The following is a 20,716-nucleotide window of genomic DNA, read 5'->3' on the forward strand; positions in this document are numbered from 1 at the left end:
AGGCCAGCCCAGTGTACCACTCAGTTAGCCTTAACTCCTCTATGCTTATCATACGCGTTCCAATATCAGCGGGATAATTCAATCCGCTGACATGCTTCCAGTGTGAAAAATCGGTTGTGTCTAAAATCTCTGCAACACTGCTACAAAGACTTGTTGTTTGTGATGTGAACTGTTTATCCACTGTATCACAAGCGTTGAATCGGAAAAATTGTTTATGACTTTTTTAACACCAGCTTCACGGCCTGCAGCTGTAATTGAGTGTTGCAGCTCTAATGAAGCATCCGCGCAACTCGCCTTTTTCCGATAATGAAAGACATTTCGGCTTGACATTCATGTTATTTTTGGAAGACAAAGTAAGCGTCGGCGCCATTGTGTATTTCTTCTGTTACATCTTCGAAGACATGCTAGTTAATTTCAGAGAACATCTCTTCAAAGTACTTTCGATCATAACTCGTTCCAGCTAATATGGGAATCTGCTCCTTCCAATTGAGAAACTTCGCTTCTGCGTCGGGCTCGATTACATTATCTCACCCTTTTCCTCATTTGAATCAAATGCTTTTTAATAGATGATGCAATTTAACAATGAATAGTGGTAATGGTCCTAGAGGGTCAAACACAGAAAACATTAGAGGGTCAAACACTTTCTGCCACTTTTGTTTGCCTCTGCATACTTGTAGACTGTCATCTGTCACTGTCCATTTCAGTCTTAAATGTTATGGCTCCTCAGCGGTTGGTTTGACGCCAATTTTCTTGTTGTTGCTCTTGGACAGCAGTTCTACAGGTACTTCGTTTTGAACCTGCTCGTCGTTGCAGATCTACTTCCTCCAATCAAACTCATTTTTCAAAAATAGTGTCCTATTTTGTGTGCAAAATCGAACACCTTTTTCTGGTGTCTGAAAAATTTTTTTGAATAAAAATTTGTGTTGCAATCGCTTTTGCTCCAGCTGTAAACTTTTCTTGATTGTCAAGACCGACTCATTTGAGGGCATACTTGGCGCACGTCAGAGAACTCCTTTTCTGAAAAGATATTGCTGGTACAACTGACAAGTTGGCTCGAAAGGTTCACCTGTGTTTTGCCAAAAAAACTAAACCGCACTTACAGCGTCATCAGGTACCTGAACCTGTAAAAATATAGTCTACGATTTTTTGCCATCAGTCCCTCTCGAAATCTGAAGATCGTTCCTAACAAACCATGTAGATCAGGGCATCTTGCAGTCTGTCGTTCAAGCACACATGTTTTTACTGGCAGGCAGCATTGCGGACACGTAGAGTTTTGCCTGGCTCGTTCGTATTCACGACAAGACGTTCTAGCAAGTATCACTCTTTACCAGGCGTCTTTTTACTTCAGACTCGTCTAGATAATTCACAAAACATTTTTTCGACACCAGTGACGAACGTTTGCTGATACAATAATCTCAACTCCGGGTCTAGCTGAAATCTTATCTCCTACGAATACAACTAACCAAGCGGCGCACTCTAATTCAATGGTAAATTGGGATCTGGTTCGTTCCAGAGCACACCAAATTCATATCAAACTCAAGTGAAAACTGTTGCCCTTTGAAACATCTGTTCTGCTCCAGGCTCCTAAATGACCGGACTTCTGACATCGATTTCTGAGCCAAAGGATTTAATGTCCAAATTTTTCTGGATGCTTTCTGCCAGTTTCACATCTTCAGCAAATGCAACACGGCAAGCTTTCTTGTTTGATCTTCAAAACATTGGACCACTGGCAACTCATTTTAGCTTTGTTATAACGGCGAAAAACTTACTCTCTTACCCTTTATTGAGGTCCACTGGTCTTTAAAGATCATAAGCCTCTTGTCCCAAAATTATTCATATTTCAATCAAATTGAATGAATTGTTGGGCAGAACTGATAAAGGAGAAAACTTCCTTTTGAGATCTTCGTATTGGTAGAAAAATTACAACGCCGATTAATGGGTGAATGTATGCTACAACTGGAAACATTGCCGGATGAACTGCTTTGATTGTAATGGAAGTGTCTTCATTTATTACGTCTTTCGTTCCATAAATAGCGGCTGCATTGTGTCTACATCGTTCGTTTTTGCTTGTAGCTTATGCAGTACGTTTTTATCTATGAATGAAACTGCGAATCCTTTGTCCTGAAATGCATTGGTTGAAATGCGTTTGTACCGACAGAGATACAAACTGAAGAAAAAATTTAACTTCTTTATTTGTTCGCAACTCAATTGAACTGATGGTGTTTCGGGATAATCAGTTTCAGTTGCGGCCTTTCATATCGGAATTCTGTATCCTGATGTGCTTCGTTGTACATTCATCAATGCCTCACGCTTTTACTTTGTACGCATAACGGAGCTTTTTTTCTTTAGACGTTCAAAACACAGTTTTTGCTTATTTGCTGCGTGATTTTGATTAGAAACAGTCATATTTTAGAAGAGTTGGCAGCTGCAGATATTATGATTTCCGACTGCTAACGGCCATTGTTTGCTTCTTTTCTCCTTTTGTTTTGCCATGACTTTTACGTCTTTTGTGAGACCCTTTTCTCAATTCAGATTAACTTGATCGTCTCTTCTTCGATTGTCGTGATACGTCGAAAAACATTCATAAATAAAAGTTATTCTTGCTAACCATTTATTGATCATCGAAATATTTGGCCAATCATCATCATAATTGTCAACATAAAATTACAGTTTGTTTCGGAGGTAGTGTGGCAAAATTTTGATTGCCATGTGAACAATTGAGTTTCGTTTCAAATGGTCAAGCTCTTTTTACTCTTTGAGCAAATTCACAAAATTGAGTACGGTTGTCGAAAAATGGATTTATTCCGCTGAATTGTGCATATGTTTTTGACAGTTAATGCTTGTCGCAGTTTTTCGAGCTGAGCAGCGAGGAATACATGTGGTCGTCCAAACATACGCTTTAGGTTTCACAGGCGGCATCATGGAATTGACTAGAACAGCCCACTCCGGCGACTTCTGCTTTGGTTTTTCCAGTCAAGAGTGTCCTCAGGTGACTCATCTTCTTGGAGCCAATAAAGAGGGTTGCCATCAAAAATGCTGAACTTCAGCTTCAGTAATTGACTGCTGCTTTCTCGATTTGGTGCTCGTCGTTCTTCTCGATATCGTTTGCCGGTGATTGTAAGCATCGATCACGTCGCTCGTATTGATTGTAAACTTATTAAAATTTTCATCAAATTGAGTGAATTGTTGGGCAGAACTGACAAATGGGCTCTGTTCTGATCTCTTCGTAATGATAGAAATTATTACGCAAGCCCATTGCCGGTTGAACGTAACCGGAAACACCGGAAACACCGCCGGATGAATTCCTTTCAATGTAATGAAAATTTCTTCATCCTTCACGCCTTTTGTTCCATAAATACCGGCTGCATTGTGTTTTCATCTTTCGGTTTTGCATGTAATCTAATGCAGTAGGCTTTTATCTATAAATGAAACTGAGGATCCGTTGTCCTGAAAGGCAAAGGCTGTAGTGCGTTTGTAGCGACACGGATACAATCTGAAGAAAACTTGTAACTTCGTTATTTGTTGAACTCAATTGAACTGATGTTGTTTTGGGATAATCAATTTCAGCTGCGGGCTTGCACGCTTTCATATCGGAGTTCAGTACCCTGGGGTGCTTTGTTGTACATCAATTGATGTTTCCGTAATGGTGCTTTCCTTCTTGAGACGTCCAGAACACAGTTCTGGCATCACTGTGGCGGCATTTTGCCTAGAAAGAGCCATATTTTGAAGAGTTCGCAGCTCCAGATATTATGATTTCCGACTGCTAACGGACATTATTTGCTTCTTTTCTCCTTTTCATTTGCTTTGACAATGAATTTTTTCGTGAGACGCTTGTCTCGATTAAGGTTACCTTGATCGTGTCTTCTTCCGTTGTCGCGATGCGTCGAAAAGCATTCAGAAACAAAAGCTATTCTCGCCACTTATTCCTTGATCATCAAATTATCCGGCCAATCATCATCTATATTGTCAACATAAGAGCACAATTTGTCTTGGAGATTTGATGGCAACATCCTGATTGCCATTTCAAAATCAAAAAAAAATCTGGCAAATTTTCATGTTTATCGCCATTATGGACGCACAAATTATCTCGGCGTTTTGGTGGCAAATGCTTAATTGCAATATGAAGAGTTGAACTTAGTTTCAAATGGCCAAAAAGCTCTTTTTACTCGTTGAGCACATCCACAAAATTGGGTACGGTTGTCGAAAAAAAAGATTTATTCTGTTGTATCGTGCAATTTTTTCTACAGATAATGCTTTTCGCAAATTTTCAAGCTGAGCATCAAGAAATACATGTGGTCGCCCAAACTTAATTTTTAGGTTTTCCCAGGCGGCATCAAAGAAATGACCAGAGTAGCCCATTCCAGAGGCTGCTGCTTTGGTTTTTCCAGTCAGGAGTGTCTTCAGGTGACTCAAATTTTGAGGTCTGGAACATGAAAAAACGAAGGAATCTTGAGGAGGAAAACGTCTACTGTAGCTGTGAATATGGTGGACCACTCGGGCCAGTAAAGAGGATTGCCGTCAAAAGATCTCAACTGCACCATCAGTAACTGACTGCTGCTTTCTTGAATCGGTGCTCGTCGTTCTTCTCAATATCGTTTGCCCTGTGATTCTTCGTATCGTTCATGTCGCCCGTATCGATTGTAGATGGGAGATTTTTTTTGACGACATTGAGGTGATCAACCAGAAAAATCAACATCCTCGTCTGAGCTTCCATCATGTCTTGTTGAATACAAAGTTTTTGAATTATATTTGTCAATTTTCAATTTTTTAGCATCCGAGGTGAAAAACCGATTGTATACCTCTCGTCTTTGGTCTGACAGAGGTGAGCATTGAAGTGTTGAATATGTATCATAGAAAGCGCCACTCTCAACATCATTGAAAGTTCTATCTGCTTTTTCCTCTATGAAAGTATGATAGTTTTTGTGCAACTCTTCTAGTTCTTGTTCAATTTTTTTCTCATCTGGCGCTCGATCTTCGGTTCTGCAATTGGCGGATTGGCTTGGAAGTCAGCATTGAGTTTTAGTATTTTCTCGTCTTTCTGCCTCTTCGTTTCGCATTCAGCTCGCTCAATTTTAATCTGATTCCTCTCTCCGTACAAGATTGTTCAGGAGTTGAATTCCATATCCAGATGTAGATAATTTGGCGGGGTTTTAAGAACGTGGCTGGCTGGTGGTGATCGCAAACCGTCGCTGCTGACGTTCTGTTTTTCGGTTTTAGTGGCTTTTTCACCGCTAACCGTGTACCTTTTCTAACCCTCAAGATAAACTTTATTTTGTTTTAAAGTGTCCAAGTTTCAACTGTTGATTTTAAGGTAACTGCCAACTACTTTAAAAAAGTGCTGGAGTTTCTGTTTTCAAAATAATATTAATCTGGTTTGGAAAATTTTGAGTTTCGGAATAGTGGCACAACTTTTTTGCACTTAACTGATGAGTCCTATCTGCGAACTCTTTTATTGGTTGTCTATACTTGTTTTCGGGTACTTCTGCCGCTTGTCTTTGACTAAAAGCCACCTTCAACTCAAAGAACTGCTTCAGTACGTCCTCCTGAATCAAAATTCCAATTAGACACTTCATCGTTAAACTCCACTTTTCTTTTCTTCTTAATTTTTGAGGTCGATTGCTGTACAGATAGAGATTCTAGTTGTGCCAATGGCTCTCTGAATTGTTAATCAGACAACATCTGATTTAATTTCACGAGAAATATCATAGCATCACGTGACAGCTCGGTGGAAAAGAAGTTCTTGACATGCAGGACGTGAAAAGACGGCGGTTTCTATTTGAAAGAGTTCCGAAATATGCAGAAAATAAAATTTTCACCATATTAAACAATGCAAATTTTACAAAATGTTATCACTAAAAATTAAAAATCTTTCGAAAATTCACCGCTTTTACCTTATTTGTTAATGCCAAATAATGCGGAGGATTTGCGGTGAAAAACATTAGTTTTTCACTGCTTTTCGCCGCAATTCTTACATTTTTTTAAAGAACCTTGACCCCAGTCGGCGTTGTGTATTTTGTTACGTTCAACTTTCCGATTTCATCTGGTTACATTGCATTTGAGGTCCCTTCAGTATATTGTGTGATTGGACGTTTTATGCTTTACGGAAGTGTCCTACCCCACTGTGATACCTGGTGATATATTTATTCATTTACTTAATCGTTGCAGTAAAATTTATTCGATGCCTTTAAATTAGTTCAATTACTTTCACCTTACTTTCACCTTCACTAACTTTGTTCAATTTGTTTATCATATGATTTCATTCCATTGTCTGATAGTTTCCCGCTTCGTGATCAGACATGTCTGATCACGTATTCACGTTGTGCCCAAGTGGCTCCAATCTGTTAAATTCATTCTTCCTAATTCATGCAACTCAATTCAGTTTGCAAAACTGTCTCTTGTTCTCCCGCTCCCCAAGTAAGCGAAACAAAAGTAAAAGTAGATTTCGCTTCGCGAATAGCTCATAAACATTCCGTCTGCATACTCGCACCGCGAATCACCACAGCAAAATAATAAAGTACGACATGGCGCAGTCAGCAACGAAAAGAACACCTCTTGGAATCGACCCTTTCTGGGACAAACCGACACCGGACCCACCACTTTGCTGGGAGAAGTGGAGAGTTCAATACAAATTAGCGCTCTTAGCCAAAGAGAATATCATCTTGGACACGCTACTCGGCCCAAAGCCTGAATTGGTGGAGCTACCCTTGGAACCCATCTATGAAGAGACTATTGTGGGTGAATCTGCACAATCAGAGAGGGAAAGGAACGCGCGCAACGCGCAACAAAAGATGAATTGGCAAAACAAATGCCAACGACTCATCGATATAGGCATAATGTGTGGTGACAAACCGTGGTCGTTGGCGGACCGAAAATCAGTATCCCTTCTCTACTTGAGTATTGGAATAGAGGAACGCCGTATCTTAAATTGTAAGAACCCGCATATTATGATAGATACACTATCAACTCTTAATTTCTGGAAAATTGTAGAAGAAGCATTCATCCGCCCGCGTAACATAACATTCGATAGACACGTCTTTCTGATCACAAAACAACTCAGGGGGGAAACTGTTGAACACTTCTACGGTAAATTAAAAGAACTGGCAGAAAACTGCGACTTTGAGAACAAAGAAGAAACTCTGATACGCGATGTGTTCATCACAAACCTAATCGACCCTGAGATTCAAAAAGAGCTACTAAAACAAACTGTGGAACCGCGTCAGACATTGGAATTAGCAATCAACATGGAACTCGGAATGCGAAATCAACACCAAATTCAACAGCATAACAAAATTGTTGTCCCGGCGAACGTAAATGCCGTCCAGTTCAACAACAATCCACGAAGACCGTATTGGCAGAATAACAATAACAATGTTGCAAAACAGAATAATAGATCAACACTCTATTGTTCCAACTGTGGTGGAGTCTGGCTCCCAAATCATCGCGAAAAATGCATCGCAAAAGGAAAGACGTGCAACAATTGCGGATTGTTAAACCACTTTGCGAAAGTCTGCCGCAAACAACAAAAGACCATCAACACAAAACCACAAGATCCCAAGAAAAAGATGGTTCGGGTAGTGGAAGAAGATCCACATCCAGAGGACTCAGTAAACTTTGTTCAACCGCCAAACCTCTATGAATCTGATTACAGCAGCGGCGAAGAGGACAACACAGTTGCCATGATTGAATCCGCAGTAGAGAAAGTTGAACCCCTCAATATGCCACTCAAGATTGGAAACGTTAATACAACTCTGCTCGTGGACTCCGGGAATGCATGCAGTATATTGCATCATTCACTCGCGTCGCAAGTAGTACAGAACAGCCCCCGCGCTTTCTGGATCCACGAATCGTCACCAGCACAACTACGAAATTTCTCTAACGAGCCAATACAGGTACTGGGAAAAATCCAAGCTCCAATCACAAGCAAAGGATGGGTATGCGACACAGCAACTTTCACCGTTGTTGCTGACGGCTTAAAGTCCTTAATAGGTCGTGATTTGTTCGACCAACTTGGACTTGCAGTAACACAATCTACACTTCAAAAAGGTAATTATGTCAATAACATTGCATCCTCGGAATTTAAAGAGCAAATCGCCACAAAATTCCCTGGTTTGGTATCACGCATCGGACGATCAAAATGTCATGTAGCAAAATCTAAATTTCGCAAGAATTTCCAAGTTAGACACCAAAAAGGTAGACGAATTCCTATCAATCTCCAAGACAAAGTTAATACAGAACTTCGAAAATTATTAGCCGAAAAACACATTATAAAACTGTCGAGCTGCCCAGATAATTATTTCATTTCACCTATTGTGGTGACTGTTAAAAAAGACCAAACGATAAAGCTTGCATTGGATTCAAAAGTTTTAAATAAAGCTATCCACAAAAACAAATATCAAATGCCGAATATTGATACGCTCATTGAATCAATTTCTCAACAGATAAGCGCTCCCGCCTCGCAAAACACAACTTACTTTTCTACGATCGATCTGAAATACGCATACAGTCAATTGAATTTGGATGTTAATACAGCTAATCATTGCAACTTTAATATAATTAGTGGTGATATGACTGGCACGTATAGATTTCAAACAGGATTTTACGGACTTACAGATATGCCAGCAGAATTTCAAAAAGCTATGGATTATACTTTAATTGGCTTGGAAAATACATTTTGCTTTCTGGATGATATTTTAATTGTTAGCAAAGGGTCTTTGAATAATCACAAAAATTACGTCATGAAGTGCCTACAACGTTTAGATGATGAAAACCTTAGGATAAATTTACCTAAATGTCACTTTGGAAAACTAGAAATTGACTGGCTTGGGTATCATATATCACAAGAGGGTATCTCGCCTCTCGAATCTAAGACTGCGGCAATTTTGGCTCTCGATGCACCAAAAACGTTAAAGAAACTCCGTTCATTTTTAGGATCCGTTCATTATATTGGGAAATTCATCCCAAATTTAGCCCAATAGCCCAAATAAGCCATCCCCTTCGTCCGCTACTGAGAAAGTCTTCAAAATTCATTTGGACGACTGAACATGAAAATTGTTTCCAAGAAATAAAAACCCGCATAGCGAACGCTACTGCTATTAGTCACTACAACCCGCAACTCGAAACACGCGTGAAATGCGACGCATCTCGGTCAGGTCTTGGTGCGGCACTCGAACAATTAACTGTAGATGGGTGGAAACCAATTGCGTTCGCGTCTCGATTTTTAAACTCATGCGAGGAACGCTATAGCGTAAACGAACTTGAACTTTTGGGTGTAGTCTGGTCAACAGAATATTTCAAAAATTATCTGTATGGAAAACAATTTAAAGTAATTACTGATCACAGAGCACTTCTCTCAATTATGAAAGAACACAGATCTAATAAATCCTACAACAGTAGATTAACCCGATGGGTAGATCGTCTTCTCCTTTTTCAATTTGATATTGAACACCTTCCTGGGGCAAAAATGGGTTTGGTAGATTATATTTCTCGCAATCCATCTCAAAAAGCTAAAAAGGTCTCCACATATGATGAAGAATTTATAGTCGCAAAGTTGAAACTAATCTCGAAATCAATTAACACATTAGAATTAAAAACTGAACACCCCGCATCACATTTATTCCAGTTACTAACAAATCACACACTCGACCCGCAAAACACACCTAAAATTGAAACATATAACTCCGCACACCAAATCACACCTTAATTTGAGTCTCTTAATAACTCAATAAATTCAATTAGCACACGCGCTATGCAAGTATGCGAACATGTATTTAGTCATCCACTCGCTCCGCGAAATCATACCTCAAAAAGTAGTTACCAATTAAACAATTTAAAATATGCACCACTCGCGTCTCAAAATCCACTTAGCACTCCTCTCGCTCTGCAAAATACCAGTAATAACAAACAATTAATCCAAATTAGGAATAAAGTGACATACGCGCAGCGCAAGCATCAAATTACTCAATTACAAATCCCGCCAATCGAATCACATTCCGAAAATAACTCCAAAAGTCACCACCCAGAATTTAAATCAGTGCTTTTTGCCCCTTGTCGATCTAGAATTCAGTCGCATTCTTCTAATTTCAAAAACTTAACTAAATCATCATCCATAATTAAAGACATCAATTTAATAGCCAACAGTATGCCGTCAAAGAAAAGAATAACCAGAGTACGATTCAACGATACATCCCGCGCAGCGGATCAACCCTTAACCAGTGAAAACGTCACGCGCACCGCGAGTACGCGATCTAATTCAACATCTACACACCAAACAGCAAATCAACGTCCGCAAAACATTAGTACTCCGCCGGCAACAAGCATGGCACACAACATAACCCCAACATCCCCAACCCATTCTTCGAATGCTAGTACCCCGTTAACGCCGAGCCCGCACGTCCCCACGTTTGATTATATAGTATCAAAGATATTCAATAAAACACTCATCGCTTCTCTAACTAGCAAAGATGCCGTCTTAAAAGAAGTCAGGGATTGCATACTGACAAATAACGAAGCCCGACTAAAAGCCATCAACCCGTACATACATTCGTACTGGAGGGACCTTCACGCGCGCTCCGGGTGCCTATGTATAGACGAGAAGGTAGCTATCCCCAACGTGCTCCGCGAAGCACTCACAGATGATATTCATGCCAGCCATCCAGGTACATGGGGCATGATTTGTATGGCAACACATTGCTGGTGGCCTTACATGCATCGGGAGCTAATAGTCAAGGCCACTGAGTGCAAACCGTGCACAGTAATTGGTAAGAATCTAAAATCCGTTATTCCCGCTAAGCAATTTACTCCTCATATACCATGTGTTGAACCTAATCAGGAAATTCAAATCGATTTTGGGGGACCAATTTTTGATGAAAAGAACAATGAAGTATATTTTTTGGCAGCAATTGACCGTTTTTCTAAATATCCAACTGCATATATCTACGAAAAAGCTAATGGACCAAATGTTCTAAAATTTTTGGACATGTACATCGAAACTCACGGAATTCCATGATCTATCCGTTTAGGCCAAGCTAAATGTTTAATTGGACATCAAGTAAATACTTTTTGCAATAAAAACAACATTGAAATTATTGAAGCGCCTGTAAATGATCACCGTGCTATTGGGTTGGTGGAACGGTTAATTCAAACAATTAAGAATAGACTCGCATGTATCAAAGAAGAGAAATTAGCTGCACACGCCTTTCATGTAAAGCATGCATTAAAGATAATCATTCACCAATTGCGAATATGTAAACAAAGAACAACAAAGATCTCGCCCTTCGAAGCACATTTTGGGAGAAAACCTAATACCCCGCTAAGCGTTATTGTAACTAAACCGAATTTGATGAATTTGTCGTATAAGGGTATCATAAATCTTTATTTAGACGAAGAAACAGTGATGCCGGAGGAAATATTGCCTGACGACAAATGGATAAGTGGCTACCGAAGCGACATTGAAGTCGAAAAAGGCATGACACGCGTCACAACGGAAGCAAGCGCAAGAGAGAGGGCAAGCACGGATGGCGAATCCAGATTCCTCAAAACAAAAGCAATCCGCCCCATTCCCCTAAAAGAACGATCGGTAGAGTTAAACTTGGCTCGCAAAATTCACGGCAAAAGACGATCCAAGAAGAAACTAGAAGGTCTTTATGAGGTTCTCGCCCCAGGGTCGCACATCCTCAAAGTAAGCCCGACCACATCGACCATCAAGGAGCCGGGCAAACAAATTGTTACCGTCCGCAATAGCGATATTGCCAAATTCGGCACCCAACAGGAGACACAGACTCCATTAAAAGTATATGCTGACAGACGCGGGCCACGTTCTGGGGAGAAAGTCGTCGAAGAGCTGATCCACAGCCACATTAAAGAGTTCACCCGAAAGCAAAAGGGTGATAAAAAAATGAAACACAGGAAGAGAGAGCCGGGCAGCGGAGTCTCTTCACAACGTTCAAACATTTCACGCGCGATGCGGGGGCGAGTTCCAAAATTGCCAAATTTTGCCGCAATCCGAAACCCACAACCTCCACTTGAGATCAGCGAACCGACTACAAATGCGCCTACCAATCCACCCGCAGCAGCATCTTCAAAACGATCATCAGATCGTAATAGGCGCAGCCCGTCATATTATGGTTTCGAAACGTCATCTCCAGGATCAGACATCCTACCACCACCTAAACGACCCCGACGAGTGGGCGATGTCGAAAATTTTGCACCACCTGTCACAGTTGTCGAATCGGTGCAACAAATCTTGGAAATCCAACCCGAATAGCAAAACGTGTCACCCCAGATTGGTTCTGTGTCGCCTCCCGCGGTACGAAATGTACTTAGAGACGGACACCCCGACATTGGCTAGAACAATGACTGCTCTTGATGCAGAGGAACAAGATTATGAAAATGAAAATTGGACCTTGTAAAACTCGAAAACTGAAAAGACATTTTATATTGTATTAATCATCGTATTTTTAGTTATGATAACCAGCAAATATATTGATATTATCTATTTAACCGGGGACCGTGTATTAATTTGTAAATATTGTTATTATTAATTATATCTGAAAAATTGTTTTTTACAATTTTTCTTCTTGCTGTGAAGGGTATGTGATACCTGGTGATATATTTATTCATTTATTTAATCGTTGCAGTAAAATTTAATCGATGCCTTTAAATTAGTTCAATTACTTTCACCTTACTTTCACCTTCACTAACTTTGTTCAATTTGTTTATCGTATGATTTCATTCCATTGTCTGATAGCTTCCCGCTTCGTGATCAGACATGTCTGATCAAGTATTCACGTTGTGCCGAAGTGGCTCCAATCTGTTAAATTCATTCTTCCTAATTTATGCAACTCAATTCAGTTTGCAAAACTGTCTCTTGTTCTCCCGCTCCGCAAGTAAGCAAAACAAAAGTAAAAGTATATCTCGCTTCGCGAATAGCTCATAAACATTCCGTCTGCATACTCGCACCAAGAATCACCACAGCAAATTAATAAAGTACGACACCCACATTAGTTAACAATGGACGATTAACCGCAATTATTGTAATGCCTCCTAAGCAGACATGATATTGAAGAACTATCATTTTGAAGAAACAAACAAATGTTACACATAGCAGACAGATTGCCAAAAAAATAGCCGCAATAGCTTGGTAGATCTGCAGTCTCGAAAAGAAGTTAACAAAGACAGATCAAAACGAAACTTATTCTTTTCAAAAAGGGCTTAGATTTTTGCATTTTGATAAACACTTGTATAACTTATTGCCAGTGCTATTGGCTGCTCTCAAAACAACCTTCAATTTAGAGGGATGTACGCTCACTTGACCTTATCTCTTTGAATTAAAGTAAAGAAAAGTCAATTCCAGAGTGAGGTGAGTCACGTGTGACCAAAAAGTTAATCACGCGAACGAAAAGAGAAACTCTACTAAGAGTGAAAAAAGTCGTCATGCACGCAATATATTTGAAATTGCATGAACGATTGAACAAAAAGCAGATTTGAAACAATTGTAACGTCATATGTTTGTAACAAAAATCTTGACGACGAAATAAAAAAACATAGCAGGAAAGGTCCTGACGTACACTTCATAAATTTTTCTTTGAATAAACATAAAACTAGACTTAGAAGGACAATGATAAAAATTTTGAAAACCATTTCAAAAAAACTAGATGAGAAAAAAATTTTAAAAAAAAACAGAAAAACAATGCCAAATATACCGCATGTGAACAAAAAGCCACTAATGAAAAATAGATAGTTAGTTCAAGAAAAAAAGGCCCATAATGAACCATGATTGCATTGAGTAAACCATTTAGAAGAAAATCCAATCCAAAAAATCGAAAAAAACATTAAAAATCAGAGTTAAATTGCCGCATGCCATTAAAAAACCATAAGCGAAATGGCGAACTTTTGTTCAAACACCGTTTTCTCGCTCGTTTGAAATTAGATTGAAAAACATTCACGCCTCAAAACCATTCGCTTTTTCAATCCACTTCCTGTTTCGGCGTGACTATAATTGCTACTCAAATTCTTCTTCAAAAATTATGAAATTGTGTGAACAACTCTAAAAAAGAATTGTAAGACAACCAAGAGAAGACCATTAGTAGCCTCCGCTATCTCTATGCGGCAATTATTAACTCTATTTCTTTAGCAGCAAATATTAATCCTATTGAGTTGAAAAATTGGGCCGCACAATGTCGAGTATCATTTTAAGTTGCTGGTCTTCTTGTCCGTGTGAATACAGGATCGTGAAGTGTCACAAATGTTTCGCGTTACTAATTTAGGGTTAAAAAGTTTATCTGTTCAGTTCTTTGATGGTGTTGTTTCTCGGTGTGTTTGAAATTATTGTCTTGATATTCAGACCAAAGAATCTCGTTTGATTCCTTAAGAGTGAACGTGAACAATAAAACATTCTGTCTGAATGATTGCCATAAACAAATTTGCGGGATTGCCTTCCTAATTTCTCACTTTCAAATTGGGACTAAAGTGGAATACTGCCGGTTAGTTTCATGTTTTTTATTTATTCCATTTTTAGTCAGCTTGCAGCCTAACTTATCTCTTTCATCCTTACAAAGATGACATTTTGTTGAAATTAAGTATGGTTTTCTCTATCAATTTTTTTGGCAAATTTTTTATGAGTGAAATGTGGTCAGCTACAGCTCCCCATGGACAAACAGGGTCTTTAGCTTGAAATTCATTGCTTTTTGATACTCAAGGAGTGAGCATATCAGCAAGATCGTACGAACCACGTAGAAAAATATTTGTTTCATTCATGTCACCGACTTTTATTTTACACTTGCAGTAACGAACAGTATCGGAGTTTTGATTTGGATAACATAGTGCATCCTTCAAATCAGTTGTTGAACAAGGAGCGTTTGCTGCTCCGCCAATTTGCAGAATATTTATTAAAATATTGCACTGAGCGAATCTATGTTTGTCATTTGAATTTTGTTTTTAACTATTTTCTTTTTAGGTTCTTAGACTCCAATTCAAAATTAATTGATCTGTCGACTCCTCATCAATGTGATATGAGACTGATTAGTGCTTTTCCTTTTTCAAAACTTTTTAGAACTCAATTTTTAATTGCACTTGAAATGTTGGGAGATTGTTACATTTTTGTGACTTCTATGATACTGTTTGTTGAAATTTGAGTAGTAGTAATCTATCAATCATTACATAGTACACTTCAACACCTATTTGTATGTGTTTTATTGTTCACGGCATGTGTACTTAAACTAAACCTGACATAATGAAAAAAAACTGTGTCTCTTTTCCAACATTTTTCAAGCTGGCTTATTGTTTCTTCAACAATTTTCCGCTTTTTGTTTACGTATTGCAAAGTCAAAATAAAATCAACATTATATTGTAGCCTTTAGAAGCCAGCCGGGGTGGGAGTGAGGAGGATATTAAATTATTAACTTCATGACTGTCTGTATACCTTTTCAAACCCTCAAGTAACTGCCAACTCCTGTTAAGTAATGCTGGAGTTTCTGTTTTCAAAATAATATTAATCTGTTTGGGGAAAGAAACTTTGAGTTTTGAATTTGTCGGACATCCTTTTTACACTTAACTGATGAGTCCTATCTGCAAACTCTTTTATTAGTTGTCTATATTTGTTTTCATCTACTTCTGCCGCTTGTCCTTGACTACCCGGGTCGAGGTTTTTGGGTGCATTTTTGTAAAAAAAAATGCGGTGATTGCGTTGAATTTTTGTAATAAATGCGGTGATTGCGGTGAGTGCGTTGAAAAAATGTAATACACTGCATTTCACCGCATTTCTAACAAAACTTCACCTTGAGATTCACCGCATTTCTTACAAAAATTTATCGCATCTGTTTTCCAACATTGACTTAAATTCACAAGAAATATTATAGAAGTACGTGACAGTTGGAGCAGTGGAATGAGAAGTTGAAGACATGCAGGAGGTAAGAGGCTCGAACCCGTGTATGGAAGAGACTTTTTTGTAAGATTACCGAGAACGCGGTGAAAATAAACAATTCACCGCGATTCATCGCAAATAGATGTAAAAAATACGCGGTGAAAATTATTATTTCTCACCGCATTTCACCGCAGTTACGAAAATTCATCGCCAAACCTCGACCCGGGAAAAGGCCATCTTCAAATCAAGGGGTGCTTCGGTAGGTCCTTCTGAATCAAATTCAGTACTACTTCGTTAAACGCAACTTTTTTCTCTTCTTGAAATTCGAGGTGGATTGCTGTACAGATAGAGGTTCTAAATGTGCCTCTGCCACTCTGGCTTTTACTTCACAAGAAATATCATAGCATTACGTGACAGCTCGGTGGAAAAGAAGTTTATGACAGGTAGGACGTGAAAGGACGGTGGTTTCAATTTTTAAGGGTTCCGATGAATGCAAAAAAATAAAAATTTTGTCATTAAGCACTGCAAATTTTACAAAATGTTACAGCTAAAAACCGTAAATCTTTCAAAAATTCTTTGCTTTCACCGTATTGGTTAATGCCAAACGATGCGGAGGCTTTGCGGTGAAAATTATTAATTTTTCACCGCTGTTCGCCGCAATTTTTACATTTTTTTTACAGAATCTTGACCCGATCTGCATTGCATGAAACGTGACGTTCTTCTCTCAGGTTTCATCTCGTTACATTTAATTTGTGGAATTAATTGCTGGCTGTCCATCAATATATTGTATGAATCGGATGTTTTATGTTTTGTGGGAAATGTCATATTCCATACTTGTTAACAAAGAACGATTAACTGTAATTATTGTAATGCCTTCTAAGTAGACATGATATTGAAGAACTATCATTTTGAAGAACCAAACAAATTTTGATAACTCTATTCCATTAGCAGCAAATATTAAATCTATTGAATTGAAAATTGTGCCGCACGAAAGCGAGTATGCTTTAAAATTGCGGGTCTTCTTGTTCGTGTGAATACTGGGTCGTGAAGCGTCACAATTGTTTCGCGGTACTAATTTAGGGTTTAAAAGTTCTTTGGTTAAGTCCTTTGCTCTATGTTGTTTTTGTGTGTTTGAAATTATTGGCTTGATATTCAGACCAGTGAACCTCGTTTGATTCCTTAAGAGTGGACGTGAAGGATAAAACATTTTGAGAGATTGTCATAAACAAATTTGAGGGATTACCGTCCTAATTTCTTACATTTAACTTGGGATTTTCCCGTGTCGAGGTGTCACCGCCATTCAAGGTATTCAAAATTATGTAAGATAAGCGGTGAATGCGGAAAATTTTATAAGATAAGCGGTGAATGCGGTGAAATTACATAAATTAGGCGGTGAATGCGGTGAAAAACTTTAATCGGCTGGTAGCGTAGAATTTGCATACTTTCACCGCTGAATTTAGCGGTGAAATTTCATAAATTCACCACTTTGAAAAAAATTGACCAAATTATGTAGGATGCGGTGAATGCGATGAAATTACATAAATTCACCGCATTTCACCGCAAAATTATGTACAAAATTTGCGGTGAAAAAACCAACTTTTCACCGCCTATCTTACATATTTTTCCGATTTTTTTTTCAACCCGGGTTAGTGAAATATTGCCGGTTAGTTTCATGAATTAGATATTCCATTTTTAGTGAGTTTGCAGCATAAACTGAGAAATAAAAACAAAGTATTGATTTCCTTATGACAATAAATTGTCGAAAGACAAAATTTGAAAAAGCAACAATAGTTTTTCGTTTACTTTTCGCGAGCTTTTCTCCTTCTAAGTACTCATTTTAGGATTCCACTTTTTGTTGTTCAATGTAATTTGTATGTTTTTGACAAAAGACAAAACCAAAACAAGAAATTTTTACTGAACATTTACTCTTTCAATCGAAATTTTCTGTAAAAAAAAACGATTTTCCTATTTAAAGTGCCAGAAAAAATATCCAAATGAACAGAGATGAAACATTTTATGTACAAAAACAAAAAAAAACTGTTATTCTAGAGAAAAAAGAAAAAAATGGAAAAAAATTATCTTTTTGGCGGTTACTATGGCCTCTCTATCAAATTTTTTGATAAAAACTAGGGCCCCTGCGTCCTAAAATATTTGGTTACACAGCCATTGTATGAAAACATTAATGAGACAGAGAAAGATCTGTGTTAAGAAAGGGAATGACCAATTTTTTGTTTTTCTCTTACAAGAGAAACACCAACATATAAAATTAATTGGGAACCTAGATAAAAACCCAAGCACACTTCTAAAATTCATTTGAAAACTGATTTGAATAAAGTTTTGCAGATTTGATCAATTGTGGTATACTTTCGACAAAAACAGTAGAAAATAATTTGAAGAAAACAAAGAAAAATTTATTTTCTCTACTCTCTATCCTGTTAGTTGTTTTCGATACTTCAATGAACTCTATGTTTGAAAAAAATTGCTGGTTTACTGTTGACATACAATATCAGTGAACGGAAAAGTGAAAAAGTTTGAAGATATCACAGGTATAATTTTGCATTAATTAAAAAAAGTGGAAACAAAAATAAAGAGTTTCTTTTGGAAAAAAGAGTGTTTTTTGAAATTGGTGTTTTTATTAAAACCGGTTCACATTGCTGCCCCAGATTATTTTAATGACAAGTTTGACATAAAATAAAAAATGGTACCTTTAGGAACAATTGAAAACAGCAACAGCAAAGGCAAAAATGAAATACAAACTTTTTCCGTTTTAATTCTCCTCAATTCAAATTTATGTAGTATTTGATCTTCAAGTTGTTAGAGTGTTGAAAATAAATAAATGCATCTAGTATAACGCAATTTCTACAGGAGGCTTCTATATGTTTTTACTTAAATCAAAAAAGTGAGTTTTTTGATGTAAAATTTTTCTTCTAGTTTGCAGCAACCTACTGGCCAAAATCAATTTGACAAGCTTATTCAGGTACGTTGTGCTTATGAATTGGCAATTGGTACATACATAGAAAATGTGTAACGTAAGGAACAGAAAAAAAACTCATTTTATATAAAAACAAAAGACTATCTTTGCCAACACTGCAACCGCTTTCTCAACTTAAACATGGATGACTTTAAACTGTGCATTCTCCAGACGTCTCAACATTGGTTGAATCATCAAAAAACAAAATCTACGTGGATGAATTTTTTAAATTGAGTAAAAGCTGGTATTTAAGGGCACAAATTTTGGAAGAAATTCTTTCAATTATTTTTCTTTGATTTGTAACGTAAATTTTGAATAAAAACTCTTTGTGTTTCTAAATAACCCAATATAGAACTTCCTTTAATATTGGACAATTGAAAGAAAAATTTCGGGAGCTGAGTTCATGCCCAATAAAGAAAACTTGAAACATTTAACAATTCTACTTGTTGATGATTTCTTGATAATCGGTGATATTTTTTAATAAACATTTTAACTGGATTTTGAGTTTAATTAATTTATGGAGATTCTACCAGTTCGGCATATGTTTAACAGGGAAAATAGTGATCCGAAAAGGTCTGCCATTTTTTTGTTTGCTACTTCTAGCATAAAAACTGATCTCGTCACTTTTGTTTAGCAAATTACTGTATCTGATTGTTTAAGATAAGTTTTTTTGCTGGATATCGCTTGATAGTTATTGCTGGACTTCGCCTTCTGACGAACTGCTTTGTTTCAGAAAATTGTTGGCAATGTATATACATTGCCAACAATTTTCTGAAACAAAGCATAATTATACTTAGAGATATAATTTCTACTTCGATTTCGAAATTGAATAACGTAAATGAAATCAAGGAAAGTAGGAGTTACCAGTAGAAACGGTGTTAAAACCAGACGGAAAAATTTTAAACAAATCTGGGAACAAAAATGATCGAATTTAACAACTCCGATTTATTTCAATTAAACAAATACACTCTTCTGAAATAAGTTTTCCTCAGCCTGAGATCCACCAAAAAGACATTTGATGACCCTAACAACGACCGAATTGCCATCAAAAAATATATTTTCATTGATTATCGCAACTGGTCGGATCTATTGTTTTTGAATTTATAAATACAATTTGAAAGAACCTACTTCACGAAAGAGCTCCCACCGATTTCTATGACGAGGGCATGGGTATTGCCTTTCGAGGCCTGTTATGCATTCGCTGTAGTCTTTTGCACTTTCTCTTGTGTCCCATCTGTGGCAATCAGATGCATCCAATGAAGCAGGCGACTCTGTTCGAATCGGGTGTGAATACCTCCGGCCTAAAAATTTGACCTTTGTTTATAGTTATAACTCAAAGGGAAATTATTTTCTCCTCGAGTAGCCCGCTAAACGACGCCAGCGCGACTCTTGAAATGTTGGGATCCATAAAAAGAAGTTGAGTCGAATCGTGGAAACGGGTTTGATTTCTCGATACCCATAAAAGATCAGAGGTGGGATTTCGAAAACTTTTTCTCGACCCATCAAAAGGCTTTTTCTCGTTTCATGAAAACTAAATACCAAACTCAACCCGCCCTGCAAGTACATTCTGGACCAGATTCACACATGAAAAGGCTTTTGCTCGACGTTAACTAGGATGTCAATAAAGACCTCGCCGCCCCAATATAATTTCATATTTCATATTTCATATTTTGAGGTCTAAAACCTAGTTAAGTTGTTCACTGTTCTCTGAAATCTTGTTCAATTTATTCTTCTGACATATATATGCGCAGACTGCGGTCAAAGACGCAAGGCATCTCTGATCAAACTCTTGTATGTCTCCGTCAGGTTGAAGAATAAATAAGGTTGACGGTTGAGGAATTAATAACCCGGAACGAATTTCAAGTCTTGATCAGTACTTCAGTGAA

At 37.8% G+C, this 20,716-nt stretch overlaps 2 protein-coding genes across 3 annotated transcripts in view; one reads left to right on the forward strand and one right to left on the reverse strand.

Moving 5' to 3' along the window:
* LOC142342723 (uncharacterized) overlaps positions 1-20,716 on the forward strand; it is a 467,707-nt gene that overhangs the window by 283,298 nt on the left and 163,693 nt on the right. The window lies entirely within an intron of this gene.
* LOC142342993 (uncharacterized) overlaps positions 1-20,716 on the reverse strand; it is a 97,309-nt gene that overhangs the window by 38,441 nt on the left and 38,152 nt on the right. Inside the window, exon 5 of the mRNA XM_075394675.1 lies at positions 19,959-20,131. Within this exon, the coding sequence (XP_075250790.1) occupies positions 19,959-20,131 (173 nt within the window). The remainder of the gene's footprint in view (positions 1-19,958; positions 20,132-20,716) is intronic.

This window comes from Convolutriloba macropyga, chromosome 7, assembly GCF_964194025.1.
Source record: "Convolutriloba macropyga chromosome 7, txConMacr16.3, whole genome shotgun sequence".
Taxonomy (NCBI): domain Eukaryota; kingdom Metazoa; phylum Xenacoelomorpha; order Acoela; family Convolutidae; genus Convolutriloba; species Convolutriloba macropyga.